Raw genomic sequence first — 20,945 nt, 5'->3', positions numbered from 1 at the left:
GGTCTTATCACCATCTTAACATTGTATAAGTGCAGTATATACTTTTACCTTGTTAATGACATAAAATAGCTTTCTATAATCGAAATAAGAGTTTCACAACAATTACTCTTTCAAAAGTTACTAATTAGGAGCTTTCAAGGGCAAAAAGCCTCCCCCAATCCCCATGCCCCCACGCCCTGCCACAACACCTAGGGATGTATGTCAAAAATAATTAGAGGCAATTGATTAGTTTTAAAGTTGCTTGAGGCAATGGGAAACAGTTGGGGTAAACAATAGGCTAACCAAAATGTTTGAAAGGAAAAACAGGAATGAGATGTCCATGGGGTTTTGAAAAGCTCCAACATATTCCTGAGAAACTATAAGTACATGCTCATGAATATGACTATGCACCCCCCCATGCATAGTCGTACATGCTGGGGGAAGACCTGAGAAGGTCCTGTACTCTCATCTCTGTCTGTCCTTGAAGCTATGTGCAAGCAGTAAAGTGAAGGCTAAGGAGGAGTTGAAGGTGTGCACCAGAGGCAAAGAGCCCTTCAGCAAAGAATTGGAGGCTTACTCCTTCCAGACCTTTAAGGAAGTCTGTTTAATCATTAACTGACTACTACACTAACCAAGTGGAGACTTCACTAACCAAGTAGAGACTTCACTAACCAAGTGGAGACTTCAGTGGCCACACAATGAAAATTACAAACTTTACAAAACTAGCTCATAGATATTACTAAACAACAACTACAATGTATAGCAAGGATAATAAACCCTGAGGAGGCTGGAGGCAGTGGCTCATGCCTATAATCCCAGCACTTTGGGAGGCTGAGGTGGGCAGATCACCTGAGGTCGGGAGTTCAAGACCAGCCTGGCCAACATGGTGAAACCCCATCTCTACTAAAAACACAAAAATTAGCTGGGTGTAGTGGTGCACACCTGTAATCCCAGCTACTCATGAGCCGGGAGGCAGAGGTTGCAGTGAGCCGAGATCATGCCACTACCCTCCAACCTGGGTGAAAGAGGGAGACTCCATCTCATAAATAAATAAATAAGCAAACCCTGGGGAAGGGAAAGGATCTAATTTTTAAAGTTTCCATTGTTTATTTATAATAATATAGTTAAAAATGTTATTTATTAATATTATAAAATCTTATATCATTAAAAATGCTATTTTCAAGAGAGTAGTATGAGATGGGCAAAGAAATAAGAAAGTATAGCCCACATATGTTAAAAAAGCAATCAACAGAAATTGTCCCTGAGGAAGCCCAGATGTTGGACTTATTAGACAAATACCTTAAATCACCTATTTTAAATATATTCAAAGAACTAAAAAGGCCATGTCTAAAAAGGTTAAGTATAGGAATCATGTCTCACCAAATATAGAATATTAATAATGAGATAGAAATGAGAATGTTTAAAAACAAGTACAAATTCCAGAATTAAAAAGTGTAATAACTGAAGTGAAAAAAGAGGGGCTCAGCAACAAATTTAAGCAGGAAGAAGAATGAATCAGTGATCTTGAAGTTAGGTCATTTTGAGATTATTGAGTCTGAAGAACAGAAAATAAAAAGAATGAAGAAAAATGGACAGAACTTCAGAGATCTGTGACACACCATCAAGTGTACCAAGATATGCATAAGGGAAGTCCCAGAAGGAGAGGAGAGAAAAGGGAAGAAAGAATATTTGAAGAATAATGGGTGAACACTTCCCAAATTTAATGACAAACATTTATCTATACATCTAAGAAACTTAATGAACTCTACGTTAAATAAACTCAAAAATATCCACACCTAGACACAAACTGTCAAAAGACAAAGAATATTGAAAGCAACAAAAGAGAAGCAACTCATCACATACACGGGATACTCTAAGATTAACTGCTGATTTCTCATCAAAAGCCATAGAAACCAGAAGACAGTGAGATGACATATTCAAAGTGCTGAAATAAAAAGACTACTAATGGGGAAAAAAAAACCTGCCAAATGAAGCAACTAAATGACTGGGATAAGTGGCAAAAATCAAAATGTATTCTCTGTTTATTGCTTCCTAAGAACCCACTTTAAAGAAAGTGGAACTGGAAATTGTAAATGACACCTTATGGGGTCTATCTTATTTAATCTAAAAATTATTAAAGAGCATAGGATTTACACCCAAAAAGTTTGCCACTTACTAAATGTGTAATATTGAGCAGGTTACTTAACTTCACTGAGCGATATTTCACTCATTTGTAAAATGGGAATAATATTTTCCTCCCGAAAGTAGTGTGTAAGAAAAATCTGTAAATTTGTATCTTGTAGAGGGCTATTCAAAAGGTAGTTTCTTCTACCACAGCTACCATCACTAACTGCTACTATCAAACCACAGATGATGGTATATATATAGCTGTTCTTCTGCTGTAATTACCCAACTTGGCACCCTGGGAAGTCTAGAAATATGGCGTGAAGAGTGATGAAGACAGTATCCTCTGCTGTAACCAAACTCTAATAACTAAGTCTAGAATGGAAGCTCTGGCTTTGTACTCACTAACCAGCCTTATACCATCAGCTACCCTGTTTTGTCATAGTTGAAGCTGACTGATAGGCTACATCAATTGCTAGATCTCTCCCCTCTACCTACCAACTCTATTAGGCTACATCAGTTGCTAGATCTCCCCTCTCTACTTACCAGCTCTTTATTATGCACATATATACAGCAAAGACACTTCCTTTGTATCTTTTGCCTAGGTTGCTTAGTGGGACTGAGTGGAGAAAGGGGTGATGGCCCAGCTTCAGCAGCCCCTGCGCAAAGAAATCCATGAGGACAGATGGGCAGTCATAACCCTGCTAACAGTCTTGGCAGTACTATTAAGTAATAAAAACAAATTAAGTGCCAAAATATTCTTTGTACCAAAAATATTTTTAAATGGCCAACACACATGCAAATCTTCCCAAATTAGCCATCAAATGGAAACAAATTGTGGAATAACATTTTAAATGCAAAAATACATATGCTCTTACCAACTGGCAGATATACAACCTAAGATATATTCATATGCAAAGACCACATATGCTTAGAGTACAGTTTATTATGTATGGCTGGCTAATTTTTTAGGTCTTGTCAAATAATGGATAGGAAAACAAAATGTAATAAAAAATATATAGTCTTGACAGTCATTTGAAATGTACCATGTGTTACATGTGGAATGTTTTCCAGTGAAACCAATTTACTTGTTCCCACTTCCCATGACTTAGTGCTAGATATTCAGGCTTTCTAAACTATTTTTTTGGCAACCAAACTCTTGGAATAGTCATCTTTCCTTCAAGTTATTCAGTACAGGCATTAATAACAAATCCTTAGTTATAGATATTGTAACTGAAGATCATTCACGTCATCTCTTTCAAACCTAAAAGCACATAATAAAGTTATTTTACATAGATCACACAAAATAGAGCCCAGAGTTATTCCTTGAGAATAATTAATTGCTACCATATGAAGTTATAAGAACAATACGATCACATTAGGTTTTTAGCTTAATTATGTCACCACAAACCTAGAGATTAGTTGGGCAATGTCAACTGCTAACTGAAAGACAAGAGAGGATTAGTGAGTTAAGTTAATGCAAAGTTTGTTAAAAATTGGCATGAATGCAAAATAATTTGAATGGAAATACCAGTATATTAAACAAGATCTTTTTAGAATAAAAGACTGTTAAAGAAGGTAGCATTGTTATTTTTAAGAATACTAATCTGAGAACACATAGCATGTAAGCCAGGCCTCAAGAAATAGTAGTAGGTTACCTTTAGAACCACAGCCATTGTCTGTACTCCTCCTATATCAGATGTCAGTTCCACCACATGCTTCACTTCCTTCTTTTCTAGTTACCACCCAAACTACAAGATGCATTTCTTCCTGTCTAGATACGGTACCTACTCTTACCAACCTCCCTCTTCCTCAGCCTTCCATGCCCTTCCACTTTGCCCTCTGGATCATCTGCTCCTTGATTAGCGAACTCTCCACTAAACCTCCACTTGTTCTTCCAGCATCTCTTCTGTGCCATTACCTTGAATAAAATCTCGCTGTCCCCTGGAACCTAGTTCACCATTGCGACCCTCTGATGTGGAGGCTGTTCATTCTCTCATGTCCTTTTTATCTCAAGGCCAGGAGGGTAAGTGTTCTCCTTGCTCACCAATGCCACTGGCCTTTACTCTTTTACCCTCTTGTCAAGTCCCCTGGCTTCTCATTCTCTCTAATTATATTCTCCGCATCTCTCTTTGTTGTTGCCATCTACTAACTTTTTGGTTGTCCTCTCCCATTCTCACAAGTCCTTACCCCATGGCTGCCAGCCTTTTTCTTCACTGCCATAAATGACCCAGCCAAAACCCTACCTTGATCTCATATCTCTGGGAATCTTTTCCACTCCACTTAACTACTCGTTCCCATGCACAAGCCCTGGATCTTGTCATCATCCACAACTGCTATGACTCCTAAATCATTATTTCAGCATTTCAAGCTCCCTCACAGTCTTTCATAGCTCTCTGCCCTGCTTATTCAACAAACCCCACTACAGTTATTCATTAAACTATTCATTAAACTGTAGTTCTCTGATTTCTTCTTTTCATCAGCTCACCGTTTTCATATCCTCTTTTAACCAGTTTGCGTTCTTAGTTCATCATTTAAAATACCTTCTTACAAATAGGTATCCTAAACTTCATTGCCCTCTGTTTTTCCACTATACCCTCCTGACAAAAGGCTAGTGCTGAATAAACTGTAGCTGTGTATCAGCACAATTAACTCCCTCTTCCAGTCTCCAGAATTGCCAACCCCTTCTTCAGTATTTTTGCTGGGATGGCTCATTGGTACCTGCAACTCAAAATGGCTAAAAATGAACTTCTGATCTCTCCTGCTCTACCCACACATACTACATATCAGTCTTACCCATTCCAGTAAATGACATCAGCATCCATATGGCTGCTCAGGCTAGGAAACTGGGAGTTATTCTTGACACTTCCGTCTCACTTCTCAGCCAATCAATCAGTAAGACTTATTAATTGCCATGTCCCAAGAATCTCCTACATACCACTCTGTTGCCACCAACCATACTCTCAGCTATCAACATTTCTAGCTAGACCTCCTAATTGGTCTTGTTGCATCCATGCTTACCTTTTTTTTTTCTTCTTTTCTTTTTTTTTTTTTTTTGGAGGGGGGAGAAGGAGTCTCACTCTGTCATCCAGGCTGCAGTGCAGTGGCACAATCTCGGCTCACTTCCACCTCTGCTTCCGGGTTCAAGCAATTCTCATGCCTCAGCCTCCCGAGTAGCTGGGATTATAGATGCCCACCACCACACCTGGCTATTTTGTTTTATTTTTAGTAGAGATGGGGTTTCACCATCTTGGCAAGACTAGTCTTGAACTTATGACCTTGTGATCCACTTGCCTTGGTCTCCCGAAGTGCTGGGATTACAGGCATGAGGATTATAGGCCACTGCTCCTGGCCACTTGCCTCTTTTTAATCCATTGTCTATAGTATCCAAAATCTTTGAAAAATATGAATTTGATATCACTTGTTTGCTTTCAACCCTTCAAAGAAAATAAAGTCAAAAATCCTTAATTTGGCCTAAAAACAATACAGGTTGTATTACCCTTGTTTACAAGTGGGAGAACTGAGGCTCAGAGTCATTAAATAGGTTGCCCAAGGTCATAGAGCAGTGATTTAAGTGGTAGGGCCAGGATTTTATCCAAAATGTGACATCAATGACATTTTTTTTTTAGGATGGAGAAATAAGATAATGTAAAGATGATATCTATATGCTTTTAAAAGTAAATTTATGGTTCAATATATATTTGAATAAAATCATCTTTAAAATATTAATTATTGTCAGTGTTGTTTTTAGGTTTTGCTTCAATGTATTAAAGACAAATAGAGTTGGCCTTTTGTATCCATCACTTCTACATCCATGTATTCACCCAACCACCAATCAAAAATATTCAAGGAAAGAAAATTTTGTTTGTACTGCTCATTTACAGACTTATTTTTCTTGTCATTATTTCCTAAACAATACAGTATAACAACTATTTGCGTAGCATTTACATTGTATTAGGTATCATGAGGAATCTGGAGATTATTTAAAGTATACGGGAGGATGTACCTAGGTTATATGCAAATACTGCACCATTTTATATCAGGGACTTGCGCATTCATAGATTTTGGTATCCGTGGGTAGTCCCAGAACCAACCCCCCATGGATACTGAAGGATGATTATATATTCTTATAATGGGAAAAAAGAATAAGTATGTGACTTTTATAAATGTATAAAGGCATACAATTTAAATTTTTAATAGAGGTTTCATTTGGAGTGAATTTATTAATATGCCTTTGTTAACAGAGAAAAAGTAGGGCACATAAAGGAAAATTCTGACACATAACTAACATACTTTGGTATGTATCTCCATAGTAGTTATCTATTGTTTTCTGAATTTTCAGAGTAGCTGAGAATATTCCAGCTGAAGTATGTAACTACAGAGCCAGCTTCACACAAGTTGTGAACTAAATAAAGTTTTTCTTTGGCATTCTTCCACATTTCTTATTTTAGGCTCCCACAAGCCCTTCCCTAAGCCCCACTGTTGGTACAGTCCACATTCGTTGCCCCTAGGCTACCTAATGGCTTCACACAGCGGTTCCCAGCTTGGACTGCCTTATATTATGGACCTACTCCAACCCTCGCCTTGTACTTCAAAACTTACTGTTGCTTTTTCCTTAAGGTCCTACTCTGCCTTCCAGTGTGCCAGCTAATTTTTATAAGCTGTTATATATTAATTTTAATGCAGAATTTCAGGAGACAATGCCAGAAACAAGTATTTTTTGCATATTTTCTGTATAACCTCTCCACCAAAAAGATTATGTTGAACTTTACGTTCCATTGTTTGTATTACCAAAAACAATGGGTATATTAATATGCTTTTTCTTTTGGGGGGGATGATAGGCAGTTTTATATTCTTTGTTGTACTTGTGTTTATGCAACATTTTATAATAAACACATTTTTAAATTTTTTATTTTTAGCATGAGTACATAATCATATATATTTATGGTATGGGACACATGTAAGGTTTTGATACAGACATAGAATAAATAAGATCTGATATTTGATAGCACAGCAAGGTGACTATATCATTAAATGATTAATATGCTTTTTCTCAACTCATTTGTTCTTCCCTGTCCACTGAGATTTTGTTGTTTGTTTGCTTGTGTGTGTGTGTGTGTTTTTTCTGTTTTTTTTTTTTTTTTTTTTTTTGAAACAGGGTCTCCATCTGTTGTCCAGGCTGGGTGCCATAGCACAATTATGGCTCACTGCAGCCTCGACCTCCTGGGGTCAAGCGATCCTCCCACCGCAGCCTCCCAAGTAACTGGGACCACAAGAACATGCCATCATGCCCAGCTAATTTTTTTTTTTTTTTCCTGTAGAGACAGGGTCTTACCAAGTTGCCCGAGCTGATTTCAAACTCCTAGGCTCCAACAATCCTCCTGTCTCCACTTCCCAAAGTGCTGGAATTATAGGAATTAGCCACTGCAACTGGCCTCCACTGAGATTTTTATATGTCTCTGTAGGGATTTATACTCCAGTTACCATATCTCTTCCACCCTTGCTTGTTATGAGTGTCAAACCACAGGGCTGACTCACTGGCAGTCCAGAGAGTAGTTAAGCAAAGATGTATAATGATATATTCCTTTATCTCTGAAGTCATAGCATATATGGAGGGCCACACCTTAACAGGTATGTAGCAGAAAATAATATTGAAAAGTGTTCTTGAACATCCAGATTCATAGTTTATTATTTTCTTCCCAGAAGTCCAATCCATTATTAAGAAATCTAATAATCAGAACTCTTACAACTTCCCTGATTCTAGTAACAACATACAAGCTTCCACAGTGTTCTTTGAGCATGAGAGGGGTAAATAATGGCTAACATTTCTTAAGATCTTACTCTGTGGTACTAAATAAAATGCTTTGTCTCATTTAATTTTTATGAAAATTCATGAATGTAGCTATATTCTCATCCCCTTTTTACATATATGGGAACTTGTGTTAGAAAAATTAATTTGGGACTGGCACAGTAGGTCACACCTACTATCCCAGCACTTTGGGAGGCCAAGGTAGGAGGATTGCTTGAGTCCAGGAGTTCGAAACTAGCCTGGGCAACACAGGGAGACCCTGTCTCTACAAAAAAATGCAAAAATTAGTCAGGCATGGTGACACATGCCTGTGGTCCCAGCTACTTGGGAGACTGAAGTGGGAGGATTGCTTGGGCCAGGGAGGTCAAGGCTTCAGTGAGCTGTGATCACGCCACTTCACCCCAGCTTGGGCAACAGAGTGAGACCTTGTCTCAGAAAAGAAAAAGAAAAATTCATTTTCCCAAGAAAAAGTTAATGGAACTAGGATTTGAATCCCAATAGATCTGATCCAAAGTTCATGCTTTCAACTTCTATACCTCTTTGTGGAGAATCTTTCATGTGCCAGAGATGGTTTGAACCACCCAGTATGTGTACATTCATTCATTCATTCATGAATTATTCATTTATTCAGCAACTCTTTTTGAACATTTGCTGTATTCACTTTCCCAGGTGCTGTGAAAATTCAAAGCTTAGCCAAATGGAAATCATTCCCTCAAGGAATGTGTCCACCAGAGAAGATGTCATGTACAGAAATAACTATAACATGAAGTATACAGTGATTAGCACTGTAAAAGACATTTCCATTTTTAAAAATTATTTGTGTTCAGAAAAGGGAAAGGATTTTTCCATTGGGGGAGGTGAAAAGGCTGAGATAGGTAGTGGTCGATTTGGTTATTGATTGATGTGAAGGATTTAAACATGAGACAGTGAGAAAGTAAGGGGTATAGAGGTATTTCAGGCTGAGAGAAAATACAGGAACAATAACCCAGAAAAAAGAAGTTAGAGAAAATTATGTCATGGAAAACAAGAAAAAAGAAAATTTCAAGAAATGGTGGCTAAAAGTGTAATGCCATGGATATGTCACTTAGCACTAACCAGAACGTGTGCTTCTGTTTCATGACATTTGCCCTCTTCTGCATATCCATTTTGTTCTCCCCTCTTCCTTCCAGCATCTCATCATATATGGATGCTCAAGTCACTGTTTAAAGAAAAGAAACTTAAGTATAGGTGGAGGTAATGTTTATTTCAACATTTATTCCTGTTAAAAGATTGAGAATTACTTACTTAGGAAACAAAGGTTAAGGAGCAATCTATTCATTAAAGAAGCTTTTTTGAGATCCCATTATGTTCTCAAAAGTGTGTTAGGTGCTAGGAATATTTTTTAAATAATGTGCCATTTCTGCCCTCAAGGATCTTAGAGTCTACTAAAGGAGACAAACATATAAATAAGTAATTACAAAATATAGTGAGTCCTATGTTAGAGTAGTGTACTAGGTATAGACGTGACACAGAGAGGCAGTGATCAGTTCTGAGGATGGTAATTAGGAAATGCTTCCAAAAAAGGAAACACATCTGAGCCAGTCTTTTATTTTTCAAGACAAATAGAATTAACCCACATGTTCTTATCCTAAACAAAATACTTCAATATTTCCTAAATGTCTTTTCTGTTAATACACAGAGATATTCTTTTTTTTTTTTTTTTTTTTTTTTTTTTTTTTTTGAGATGGAGTCTCCCTCCGTTGCCCAGGCTGGAGTGCAGTGGTGCAATCTTGGCTCATGGCAACCTCCACCTCCTGGGTTTAAGCAATTCTCCTGTCTCAGCCTCCTGAGTAGCTGGGACTACAGGCACCTGCCACCACACTCAGCTAATTTTTGTTATTTTAGTAGAGACGCGGTTCCTCACCTTGTTGATCAGGCTGGTCTCGAACTCCTGACCTCAGGTGATCCACCCCCTTGGCCTCCCAAAGTGCTGGGATTACAGGCGTGAGCCACCACGCCTGGCATAGAGATATTCTTTATTCATTTTAACAGTTGTGTAGAAATACATTCTATAGATCTGCATGTTACATGTAACCAATCTATTGACAGATATTCGACTTGTTTCAACTTTTCTTATTAATAAACACAGTACTGAAGTACATACACACGTGTGTATATACGTATATATTGTATGCACACACTCTCTTGCGTTGGAATCTCTGTAAAACAAATTCTTAGAAGTATACTTCCTAGGGAAAAAAAAAGTTTTGGCTGGGCGTGGTGGCTCATGGTTGTAATCCTAGCACTTTGGGAGGCTGAAGCAGGTGGATCACCTGAGGTCAGGAGTTTGAGACCAGCCTGGCCAACATGGCGAAGCCCTTTCTCTACTAAAAATACAAAAATTAGCCAGGCATGATGGCGCCTGCCTGTAATCCCAGCTACTCAGGAGGCTGAGGTAGAAGAATTGCTTGAACCCAGGGGGCGGAGGTTGCAGTGAGCCGAGATTGTGCCACTTCAATCCAGCCTGGGTGAAAAAGCAAAACTCTGTCTCCAAAAAAAAAAAAGTTGTTTTTTCTCATGCTTGTATGGTACTTAGACCTGTCAGTCTTCTTCAACTGAAAGGTTAGTAAATAAAATATTACATTATTGTTTTAATTTGAATCTCTTTGAGTATTGGTGAAGTTGAGTATCTTTTTATCTTTTTGTGTTTACTGGCTGGTTATATTTTTTCTTCTGTGATCTAATTGCTGTGAGGGTCTGGGATGCAAGCTAGTAAGTTATCTTGTTAGTGTTTCATGGGTGCTGGCAGAAGGAATAAGACTGCTTGGCCAGAAGCAAAGAACTCTATTGCTTGTGGCATGGCAAGCAGCATGAGCATCATGTTTTCATTGGTTCCCCTTGTTCCCAAGTCCCACAGGCATGATGCAGAAGCGCCCCCAGGGGGATGCTCTGCTTGCAGTAGACGTTTGGCACAGTTGAGGAACTTGTAAAATCTGTCTTTTCTCTGTGATTATGTATCATTTTCTCATTGATTTGTAAGAGCTGTCTCCTATCAGAATGAATATTCCTTCACCTGTCATCGAATGTTACCTGTCTTATCCCAGTTGACTGTTTTAATTTTGATTTTGTCATGGGTTTCATGCCATACATACAAAAGTCTACCCTATTATAACATTTTTGAAATATTAGCATGTTTTTTTCTCTTACACTCTTACACTTTCACTTCTTAGCCTTCAGCAATTTTATCATTTTGGAGTTTACTTTTGTGTAAAGAATGCTGTAGGGACCCACTTGGTTTTACCAAGTGACTAGTCAGTTTTTGCAAACTTCATTTTCCATCTTTCTCCTACTTATTTGATGTGGCACCTTCATTACCCTTTTTTTTTTTTTTTTTTGGAGACATAGTCTTGCTCTGTTGCCCAGGCTGGAGTACAGTCACTGGTGTGACCGCTGATCACTTCAACCTCTGCTTCCTGGGTTCAAGTAATTCCCCTGCCTCAGCTTCCCCCAGTAGCTGGGATTACAGGTGCATGCCACCATGCCTGGCCAACTAATTTTTGTATTTTTAGTAGAGACGGGGTTTCACCATGTTGGCCAGGCTGGTCTGAAACTCCTGACTTCAGGTGATCTGCCTGCCTCAGCCTCCCAAAATGCTGGGATTACAGGCACGAGCCACTGTGCCTGGCTGGCACCTTCATTACATAGTAAGATTTTGTCTGTACTTAGCCCTTTCTCTGCTATTGTATTCTTTTAATCTATTTGTATGTTACTACACTAGCCTTATCTTTTAGTTACTATGGGTTTATAATACATTTAACACCTTGCAGAATTTGTTCTCCATTATTACTTTTAAAATTTTGGCTGTTTATATGTATTATTATTGAATTGTTCTTTAAAAATAAACAGGATGAATATATAATAATATGAAAAGAAATCCTAAACTGCTGTCTTTTATAACCTTATTCTCCTCTAAAGGTCTTAATGCTATAACTTTTATAAAGGTTTAATATGAATTTCAACAAATATAAAAGCATAGTTTCTATTTGCAACTTCTAAATTTTTTTTTATTTTAACATAGGTTCCTTGTAGCTTGGAATACTGGGATGAACTCCAGAAGGTTTTTGTTGCATTTAGAGAATTTAGTCTGTCTGAAAGCAAAGTTTGTGAACTGCAGTTGCCGGATGTCAATCTTGTGAATGACCAGAAGAAATTAGTATCTTCAGATCTTTGGAGAATTGTCTTGAACAGCAGTCAAAATGGAGCTGATGACCAAAGGTAATTCAGTGAAAGATGAGATGATAGTATTACGCTGGGAAACTATGGTCAAGTCATCTTTTCCTATCTAGTGACCCCTCACTTAACTGTATCTCAGCTGTCTAGCAGCTGCGTCTGTCTGAACAACAGATGAGAACCACAAAGAAAGACAAAATCTGATGTTTCAAAGTCTGTGTACTCAAAATCCTGTGTTTTTACTCATAATACAGCTCTGTGAGCCCTCACTAAGAACCTGTTCCTTAAATATAAAAAGAAAGGCCGGGCGCGGTGGCTCAAGCCTGTAATCCCAGCACTTTGGGAGGCCGAGACGGGTGGATCATGAGGTCAGGAGATCGAGACCATCCTGGTTAATATGGTGAAACCCCGTCTCTACTGAAAAGTACAAAAAACTAGCCGGGCGAGGTGGCGGGCGCCTGTAGTCCCAGCTACTTGGGAGGCTGAGGCAGGAGAATGGCGTGAACCCGGGAGGCGGAGCTTGCAGTGAGCTGAGATCCGGCCACTGCACTCCAGCCTGGGCGACAGAGCGAGACTCCGTCTCAAAAAATAAAAAAAATAAAAAAAATAAAAAAAAAAAAAATATATATATATATAAAAAGAAAAAAATTCAAAAAAGCAAACTAAACAAAAAGTCTAGTCATCCTGAACCTCAAAATAGGAATACAGTCATATACACACCTCAACAGAAGCTTAATAACATAATAATCAATATGAGTAATGATTATCCTGGGGCATTAAAAGAAATGTTTTAAAAAAATTGAATTGTCTCCTTCTAAAAGGTAAATTTCAGAAATATTTTCATCTTAATTGGTTTTTTAAAACTTTAAAAGACAAGCCTCCCCTGGGCAACAAAGTGCAACTCTCTAAAAAAAAAAATAAAAGAAAAACGACAAGCCCCCAGACACTAAGAAACTTGTGTAGCTAACCAAAATAACTCATACCCAAAGGATTTTACGCAGATAAAGTTTTATCCACCTATAAAGCTTCATTGGCAATAAAGAATCCCTAGAGCTGGCTGGGCAAAGTGGCTCACAGTTGTAATCCCAGCACTTTGAGAGGCCAAGGCGAGTAGACTGCTTGAGTCCATGAGTTTGAGATCAGCCTGGGCAATGTGAAACCCCATCTCTATAAAAAATACAAAACTAGCTGAGCGTGGTGGCACACAACTGTAGTTCCAGCTACTTGGGAAGCTATTGGGGAAAGGATCTCCTGAGCCCCAGAGGGTGAGGCTGCAGTGAGCCATGATCTCACCACTGCACTCCAGCCTGGGTGACAAAGCGAGACCCTGTCACACACACACAAAATCTCTAGACCAGATTATCCTCATTTCAGTTTTTGCCTACTTAACACATCCACTAATTTACAGTAGAGAAAAATAGCTTCAGCAATCTATTCTTCAGTACTTCTAGCTTATGCACACCTGCTAAGCCCCTTTGCTCATGCCCCCATAAAAGACAATAAACAAAGTAAACCACAACCAGTGGAACAGTTTTCTTGGATCAAATACTATCATGTGTACTGTGAGGCTATGCTGTTCATTGCTGTGGATGCCCTACGTGCCACTTCTCCTCATGGGCTGGCTTAGTGTTGTTATCTTATTCCTTTTATGTAATACCTTCTTCTTTCCCTGGAAACAACGTTCTGACAGTAACAGAAAAAAACCAACCACCATTCCAGTACCTTGCAAATCAAGTGTTTTTTCTTTTCTCTGTTACCGTTATTTTTGCCCATATGTGTACATGCTTTTACAAGGTAATAATCATAGCACACCACTTTGTATTCCAGTTTCTACTTTTTATTATAAATTATTGTGAATACTTTTTCTTCGGAAATATTTATTTTTATTAATATATGTTCACTGAAGAACATTTGTAAAATAAAACAATACTACCCATAATCACAAGGAGATAACTTCTGTTAACATTTTGGTTTGTAGCCTCATAGTCTTTTTCATTGATTATTTTGTATGCTTGATAATAATGTGTTTTGTGTTTTATATTTCATATATTCTAGTTCTAGGTCATTTGGGCTCTTTAAAAATATTTACTTTCCTAACAGTTTAGTTAGTATTATAGAATTAGTGAAAATATATTAGAGAAGTAGTGTTTTAATTTTACCTGCATATAGTTCAGCAATAAAAAGAACACCCATCCTGTGATGAATTATTTCATGGATGGAAAGATTGCCTTTTCTAAGTTTAGGTTATCTCATCAGAAACCAGGAAATGTCAGAAAACAGAGCTATGGATAACTAAACTGATTTTTTTTAATCTGAGTTTTATTAATAGTATCAAGTTAGAAATGACTTCTTGATTCTAATTATGAAGTAATGCATTTCCATCATCGAAAGAAGCATTGTAGAGAATGTTAATGCCTCTGAATCTGAAACATTTATAAAAATTACTTTCGTGGTAAGCTTAGCAGTATAGAAATGTGGAGCCTTTAGGAAACAGAAATGTAAGTGGACAATCAAATTCAGGCAATTTTTCACCAAGCATCTGACATTATAATCACAGATCTTTGTCCTCACCAGGGATTTTTCACCTTAGCTGATATTTCACAATCGATCTCACTTTAAATTGTTTGAGATTAATCATTTTTCAGATAGAAATTGATATTAATGAAATTAAATTAGAAGAGTTGGTTTAAAAGTCAACATAATAAAACAATATTAAGGATTATATTTGTTTCATCCAATTTCTAGCAAGAAAACAGTAATGATTTGATAATATGTCAATATTTCATGCAGACAGTTAGCCTCATGCTTTTACAGTTTATTTCATGCTTTTACAGTTAGCGTCAGTATATTCTGTCACATGAGAAATCTAAATCTGGACAAAAACTGGTACTTTTATTATTAGAGATTGTCTTATAAGGGATGGTCTCAGTGGTTTGAGAAGGATTTACATCAGACTATTGGACATTACTGAAAGAAAGGTCACAAAAATATATCCCATGAAGCCTAATTTAAAAAGAGGAGCTTCTTGCCTATAATTGAGATGGAATTTTAATGTTCTTGTGGTAATGGCATCACTCTAAATATGTAAATAGAGGTAGCATTTAATAGAGATAGAAGACCTCTATTCCATCTTTTTTTTTTTTTTTTTTTTTTTTTGAGATGAAGTCTCACTCTGTCACCCAGGCTGGAGTGCAGTGGCGCAATCTCGGCTCACTGCAAGCTCCGCCTCCCAGGTTCACACCATCCTCCTGCCTCAGCCTCCCGAGTAGCTGGGATTACAGGTGCCTGCCACCACGCTTGGCTAATTTTTTTGTATTTTTTTTTAGTACAGATGGGATTTCACTGTGTTAGCCAAGATGGTCTCAATTCCCTGACCTCATGATCCACCTGCCTCAGCCTCCCAAAGTGCTGGGATTACAGGCGTGAGCCACTGCACCCAGCCTATTACACCTTTCAAGGTGGAAGACCTAGGTTTAAGGCCTGGCTCCATCACCAATATGCTATTTGGTGTTGAGAGATTGACTTCTAAACTGAGACTTTAAGGAATGAATAGGCGCTAACCAGTTCAGTGGATGACAGGGAGCCCCCGGTGCAAATGACTGAAGACAAAAAAGAGTCAATAATTGACTGGGCTCAGTGGCTAACATCTATAGTCCCTAGACTTTGGGAGGCTGAGGTAGGAAGATGGCTTGAGCCCAGGAGTTCAAGACCAGACTGGGCAATATTAGTGAGACTTTTGTCTCCACAAAAAAAAATGTGAAAATTAGCCAGGCATAAAAGTGCATGCCTGTAGTCCCAGCTGATCAGGAGGCCAAGGTGGGAGGATTGCTTGAGCCCAGGAGGCAGAGGTTGCAAGGAGCCAAGATCACACCACTGTACTCCAGCCTGGGTGACAACATGAGACCTTGTCTCAAAAAATAAAAAATGAGTCATTAGTTAGGTTTCTATATCTTTAACTAATGGTTTGCTTGATCATATTATGGTTTTTGGGAGGGAGCATTTGAAGTAAATGTTGACCTTTATAGTACTGACCTTTGAAAGCCTTCCCCTTCTATTTGCTGTACACTGGACTAGAGGCAAGGGATGCAGCCTCTGGAGCCCTGGTCATGCTATCCATTTCAGCTGTTTATGTTACTCCCATCACGTATGTATTTGTCCACACCCATTGCCTGTTTCCAAAGCCTAAGTAAACCTCTTATCAGTCAGGTTCTGACAGGAAACAGATGGCTACTCAGACTGGGTGACTGGGGAGAGTTTAATGAACTACAAAAGTGTGGGCTAGGAACCCTGGGAAACTGTCCCAATCTTAGGCCAAAAGAAGCCAAGTGATAGAGCCATTATCAAAACTCTAACTCAGAGTGGGTGTTTGTAGCTATGTTTGATAGAGGAACACAGCTAATGTACAGAGATCTGGCTACAAAGGAACCGGGAAAATACATACCCTTACCTCACTCCCCTTCTGCCTTCTAAGTCACCTTGTGGGTACCTCCCACTGACTGAATCCAAGGACAAGCCAGAGGACAAAGTAGCTTGTTGGTGCAGTCCAGAATGCTCCCTTCTGGAGGCAAAGAAGAAGGTGGGGAGTGGTAGAAGGTGGGTCAAGAGAGCAAACAGAAGACATCCAGCAAGCACACACTCTTATTTGCAATTGGCAACTTCTTACCAGGTGACTAGCCCTGGGAGGAACAAAAGGGAAAAGGAGTCGTGAGCCCTACTCTCTTGGGCCACACTGGCAGGTTCCCTGGGTTTGAAATCAATCAGGTGTCTTCTGATGGATCAGAAGAACTTTTTACTTTATTTATTCCCTCTTACCTTCACCCCTAAAGAGCTAATTCCAGAAATACTTATTTTGGCTGTGGAAAGTCACACAAATTACAGACATTTATCATATAACACAATAGTAACTGCAGATCCCAATATGTATGTCTGGTTAATTCTGTTTAAGTTGTTTGATGATAACGTTAAATTCTTGATCTGTGCCAAGACTTTGGTACTTTCCTGTCCATGTTTCACGGTCATCTTCTCACAATATTAAAGCATGTGAGAGCAGATTGCTTATAAGGAGTTTTTATTCCTACCCCCCAAATACTGACTTATGACAGAAGGCATCTTGGAAAGAGAAATGGCTTAAGGGTGTTTGGCTCTTTCTTCATGTGATAAAAATTAAACCTCTGGTGAGTTGTATGGAGTGCTTCCATCTTTGGATGTGCTTTTATATATATATATATATTTTTTTTTTCTTCCTACTCCCTTAAGATCTCATTAAAGAAATCACTGTCCACTCATATTTTGGAATCTTTGAGACAGTGATCCACAGCCTGTGTGTGTATGAGTGTGTGAGTGTGAAGAACTCCTTTTCATTTTCCAAAACCTTGATTCTTGTATATATAGACAGTGGAGGAATCAGAGAAAGCGCAATGATGGATAAGTCCCTGAATCATTTCTTTTCTCTCTGCTGGTTGAGCTCTCTCCTCCCAAAAAGTGACAGTGGCCTTCTAGATACTGTTTCTCTCCATTTGGCTACTTGGGTCTGCACTTTTAGATGTATCTAGATTTTGGGGTAACTCGTTTAGTGTTATAAGCCATTTATACATAAATCTTGACGTTTGGAACTGCTTTGTCACCTGTTTCTAGTTACACACTGGTATAATCCAGGATTTATCCAGAAAATTTTTTCCTTTACCCTTCCCTAGGGCTAAAGCTGAGTTCTTGTCTTCTCTTCGTTGAATGGAAGGAATACTTACATTTTTCCCCAGGTTTGCTTTTGAGGCCCTTTGCTATTTTCTTTTAGTTGGTGATTGAACTCTGTATACGAAGTCCTCCAGGGAGTTGGCCTTTGCCATGTAGTCCTTCTTGCATACACAGTCCCCAAAGTACTCAGGTGCTGCTCAGGTCTCAGAGTTCTTGGATGATGGTACTTATGAGCTCTCTATGTCGTGTTGTCTACTCTGTGAACCTTGGGAGATTACTTTTCCTTTTTTTTTTTTTTAAGTTAGATTTAAAGGAGTGTTTTACCTGAAGGCTCATTTAAGGTTATTTTTCAAACTACAAATTGGAGCACATTCATGGATTATGAAATAGCTGGTTACAACTGGAATTTTTTAAATAAAATAAAATAGAAAATAGTTTGAAAAAGACAAATATTATACGATTCTACTTATATGAGATCCTAAGAGTAGTCAAATTCATAAAGAGTATAGTGGTGGCTGCCAGGGGCTGTGGGGAGGGAAGGATGGGGAGTGAGGGTATAATGGACATGGAGTTTCAGCTTGGGAAAATCAAAAAGTTCTAGGGATGCATAGTGGTGATGGTTGCACAACAATGTGAATGTACTTAATGTCACTGAACTGTACACTTTAAAATGGTTAAAATGATAAATTTTATGCTATATATGTTAATATATTATCACAATAAAAAATAGTGTGTGTCGTATTTTCAGAAAACCTTTTCCCCTGTTTTATATGTGTATACTGGATTACAATAAAAGTGTGCTTGTTATTTTGAGTTAGGGTTAAGACATTTGAAAAACAACCATTGTAAGGAGTGGAAGAAACACAGTGCAACAGGCACACACGTCCTCCTGCATCCTCTCTCACCCATTCAGCACTCTCCAGGGGTGGACAGAGCAGTGTTCCTGCAGTGTGTAGGGGAGAATTTATGTGAACCAACGTTGAGAGACAGTGCCCCATTGAGATGAATGCCAATATGCTGTTGTGAGATCCCTCTTAGGAAGCTAAAGAGAATCAATTAACATTAACCTATATAGCCAGTATGGTACCTTGTCCTGCCAACAAGAAAAAGAAGAATGGATTTTTTTTCATCATTTTTTTTTAATCGAATGGTAGATATCATGCTAAGTAGTTTATATGCAGTAACTCATGTAATATTTGAAAAAGGTAGGTCTAATTTCTGTACTCATTTTATAAATGAAAAATACTGAGATTTAGCCAAGTGAAATAACTTGTCTAATACTACAATATAAATTATAGCAGTGTATACATTTCATTCTGGGTTCTCCTACCTTGGTTATTCTCTGCTTAATCTCACAATCATGGTGGAAAGCAAGGAGGAGCAAGTCATGTCTTAATCTCTATGCTATATTATACTACATTATAAAATCTTTATTACCATAAAGGGATCCTTACAGAAGTGACATTCAGGGCTGGATCTTTAGGGATTGTGCCTGGGTCCCCACAGTGCCATTAAGATAGGATCAGTCTACATCTAGATGTACTGGATACTCCTTGTTTAAATAATTGATCCCTTCTATAGGTCACTCAGGACAGTTGGTAAGTAATTCTTTGGCTAAAATGAAGGTATAAGTAAAACACATGCCATCCTTCTCACTGTCTAGAATGCTTCCACTGTTCTAAAATAACACTTAAATAACCCTCTGAATAAATTACTGAATCGTGAATTGTGTGTATTACTATTTGAGAGATCTTGCTTCCAGGAGCTATTTTCCAGCATGTTAAAAGTGAAGAGCACCAGATAATTCTGTGAACACTGCCATTGGCCATGAATTTGACCTGTTTTGAAAGTCTTTTGGGAAAAGCGGAAGTATTGAAATACAAATACTATAAGTTGTGAGATTTTTTTACTTTTGTTTTTCTGCTTATTATACATCTGATGTTTGACCTTTTGAGATCTGAATCAGATTAAAGTTCACTGTTGTACCTAATTAGGGAAATTATACAAATGTAGCTACTGCAAATCTCTAGCAGAGTCATCACTCATATTTATGACTATTTAGTCGTATTGTACTTAGATCATTTTAATCCTTAGGTGAAAGGTAAACACATAAATGCTACTTTTATAGTATATAATGGTGATTTAAGTTAAGAATATCAAAAACTATAAATGTGCTAATGTAAAATAGAGTTAAAGTATATTCAAATTACATATACCACATTTTGTGTTTAAGAAGTGTGTGATTTTGTTGACTCCAGTTTTTAAGTAAAAGTTTTAATTTTTGCATACAGATTAACCTAGTAACCATTTTAGTCAGGATTTCAAGATTGAAGGAGTATTGCTGACTAGAGTAGTGCTACTAGCACTAATGCTTACTGGAGTATGATTTTATGATTCAGGAGCTACTGTATATACCTAAAAATATGTCTTACCATTGCTTTGTGCATTTAATTTAGGAAAAGTGAAGAATCAACCAATTTGTTACAAGTAAATATTGTATTAGATACTCATGATGTTTTAGCAAACTTTTGCAATATATTATAATATTTGCCACTCTCAGGAGATAGAAAAATAAATCAAGAGTGTCAAAAACTGTAATTGGCCAGGAAAATGCTTCAGATAAACCCCTCAAACTGTGTACCCATTTTTAAAAACTGGTCCCATAGAACTCTTGCCTGGATTTTTAGTAATATTTTGACTAACATTGTGCCCTATTTCTAAAAACTTACATGAGTAGTATAAGGGAAAGAGTTCAAATGCGTAAAACACATATACAACTAATATATTTTCCTCTTTCTGAATAAATACAAGTTTTAATTTTATCTTGCCAATGAAATCTTTTGTTAACTCTACAAATTCCTAGAAAGTTACTTGGATTACTGTGCCCATTATAGATGTTTTAAGAATATACTTAGCTGCGTTTTTGTGCATAGTCAATAACCTAGTGCTCCAAAGTCTGTTTTCTTTGTCTGCAATGGAGATTTACTAGCATTGCAGTAAATGCTTACACCACATAACTAAACTCTTCGAGGTTAAACAACTCAGTAAACATGTCGCAATGCTCCTAGCTTTCATTTTCACCAGCCTGTTTCACAACCTCTTTCAAAACCCAATGGAAGATTCACACCTCTGA

General features: G+C 37.8%; 1 protein-coding gene across 8 annotated transcripts in view; it reads left to right on the top strand.

The window, feature by feature from the left end:
• The window catches only part of LOC105476071 (vacuolar protein sorting 13 homolog B), an 859,286-nt gene that overhangs the window by 734,554 nt on the left and 103,787 nt on the right, over nt 1-20,945 (top strand). For all 8 annotated transcript variants that reach the window (XM_011731700.3, XM_011731704.3, XM_011731702.3 and 5 more), the window contains one exon: nt 11,970-12,166. In XM_011731700.3, coding sequence (XP_011730002.2) covers nt 11,970-12,166 — 197 coding nt within the window. The remainder of the gene's footprint in view (nt 1-11,969; nt 12,167-20,945) is intronic.

The sequence above is a fragment of the Macaca nemestrina genome, chromosome 8 (assembly GCF_043159975.1).
Source record: "Macaca nemestrina isolate mMacNem1 chromosome 8, mMacNem.hap1, whole genome shotgun sequence".
Classification (NCBI taxonomy): domain Eukaryota; kingdom Metazoa; phylum Chordata; class Mammalia; order Primates; family Cercopithecidae; genus Macaca; species Macaca nemestrina.
The sequence above is the reverse complement of the archived record's forward strand: the minus strand, read 5'-3'. Positions and strand labels throughout refer to the sequence as shown.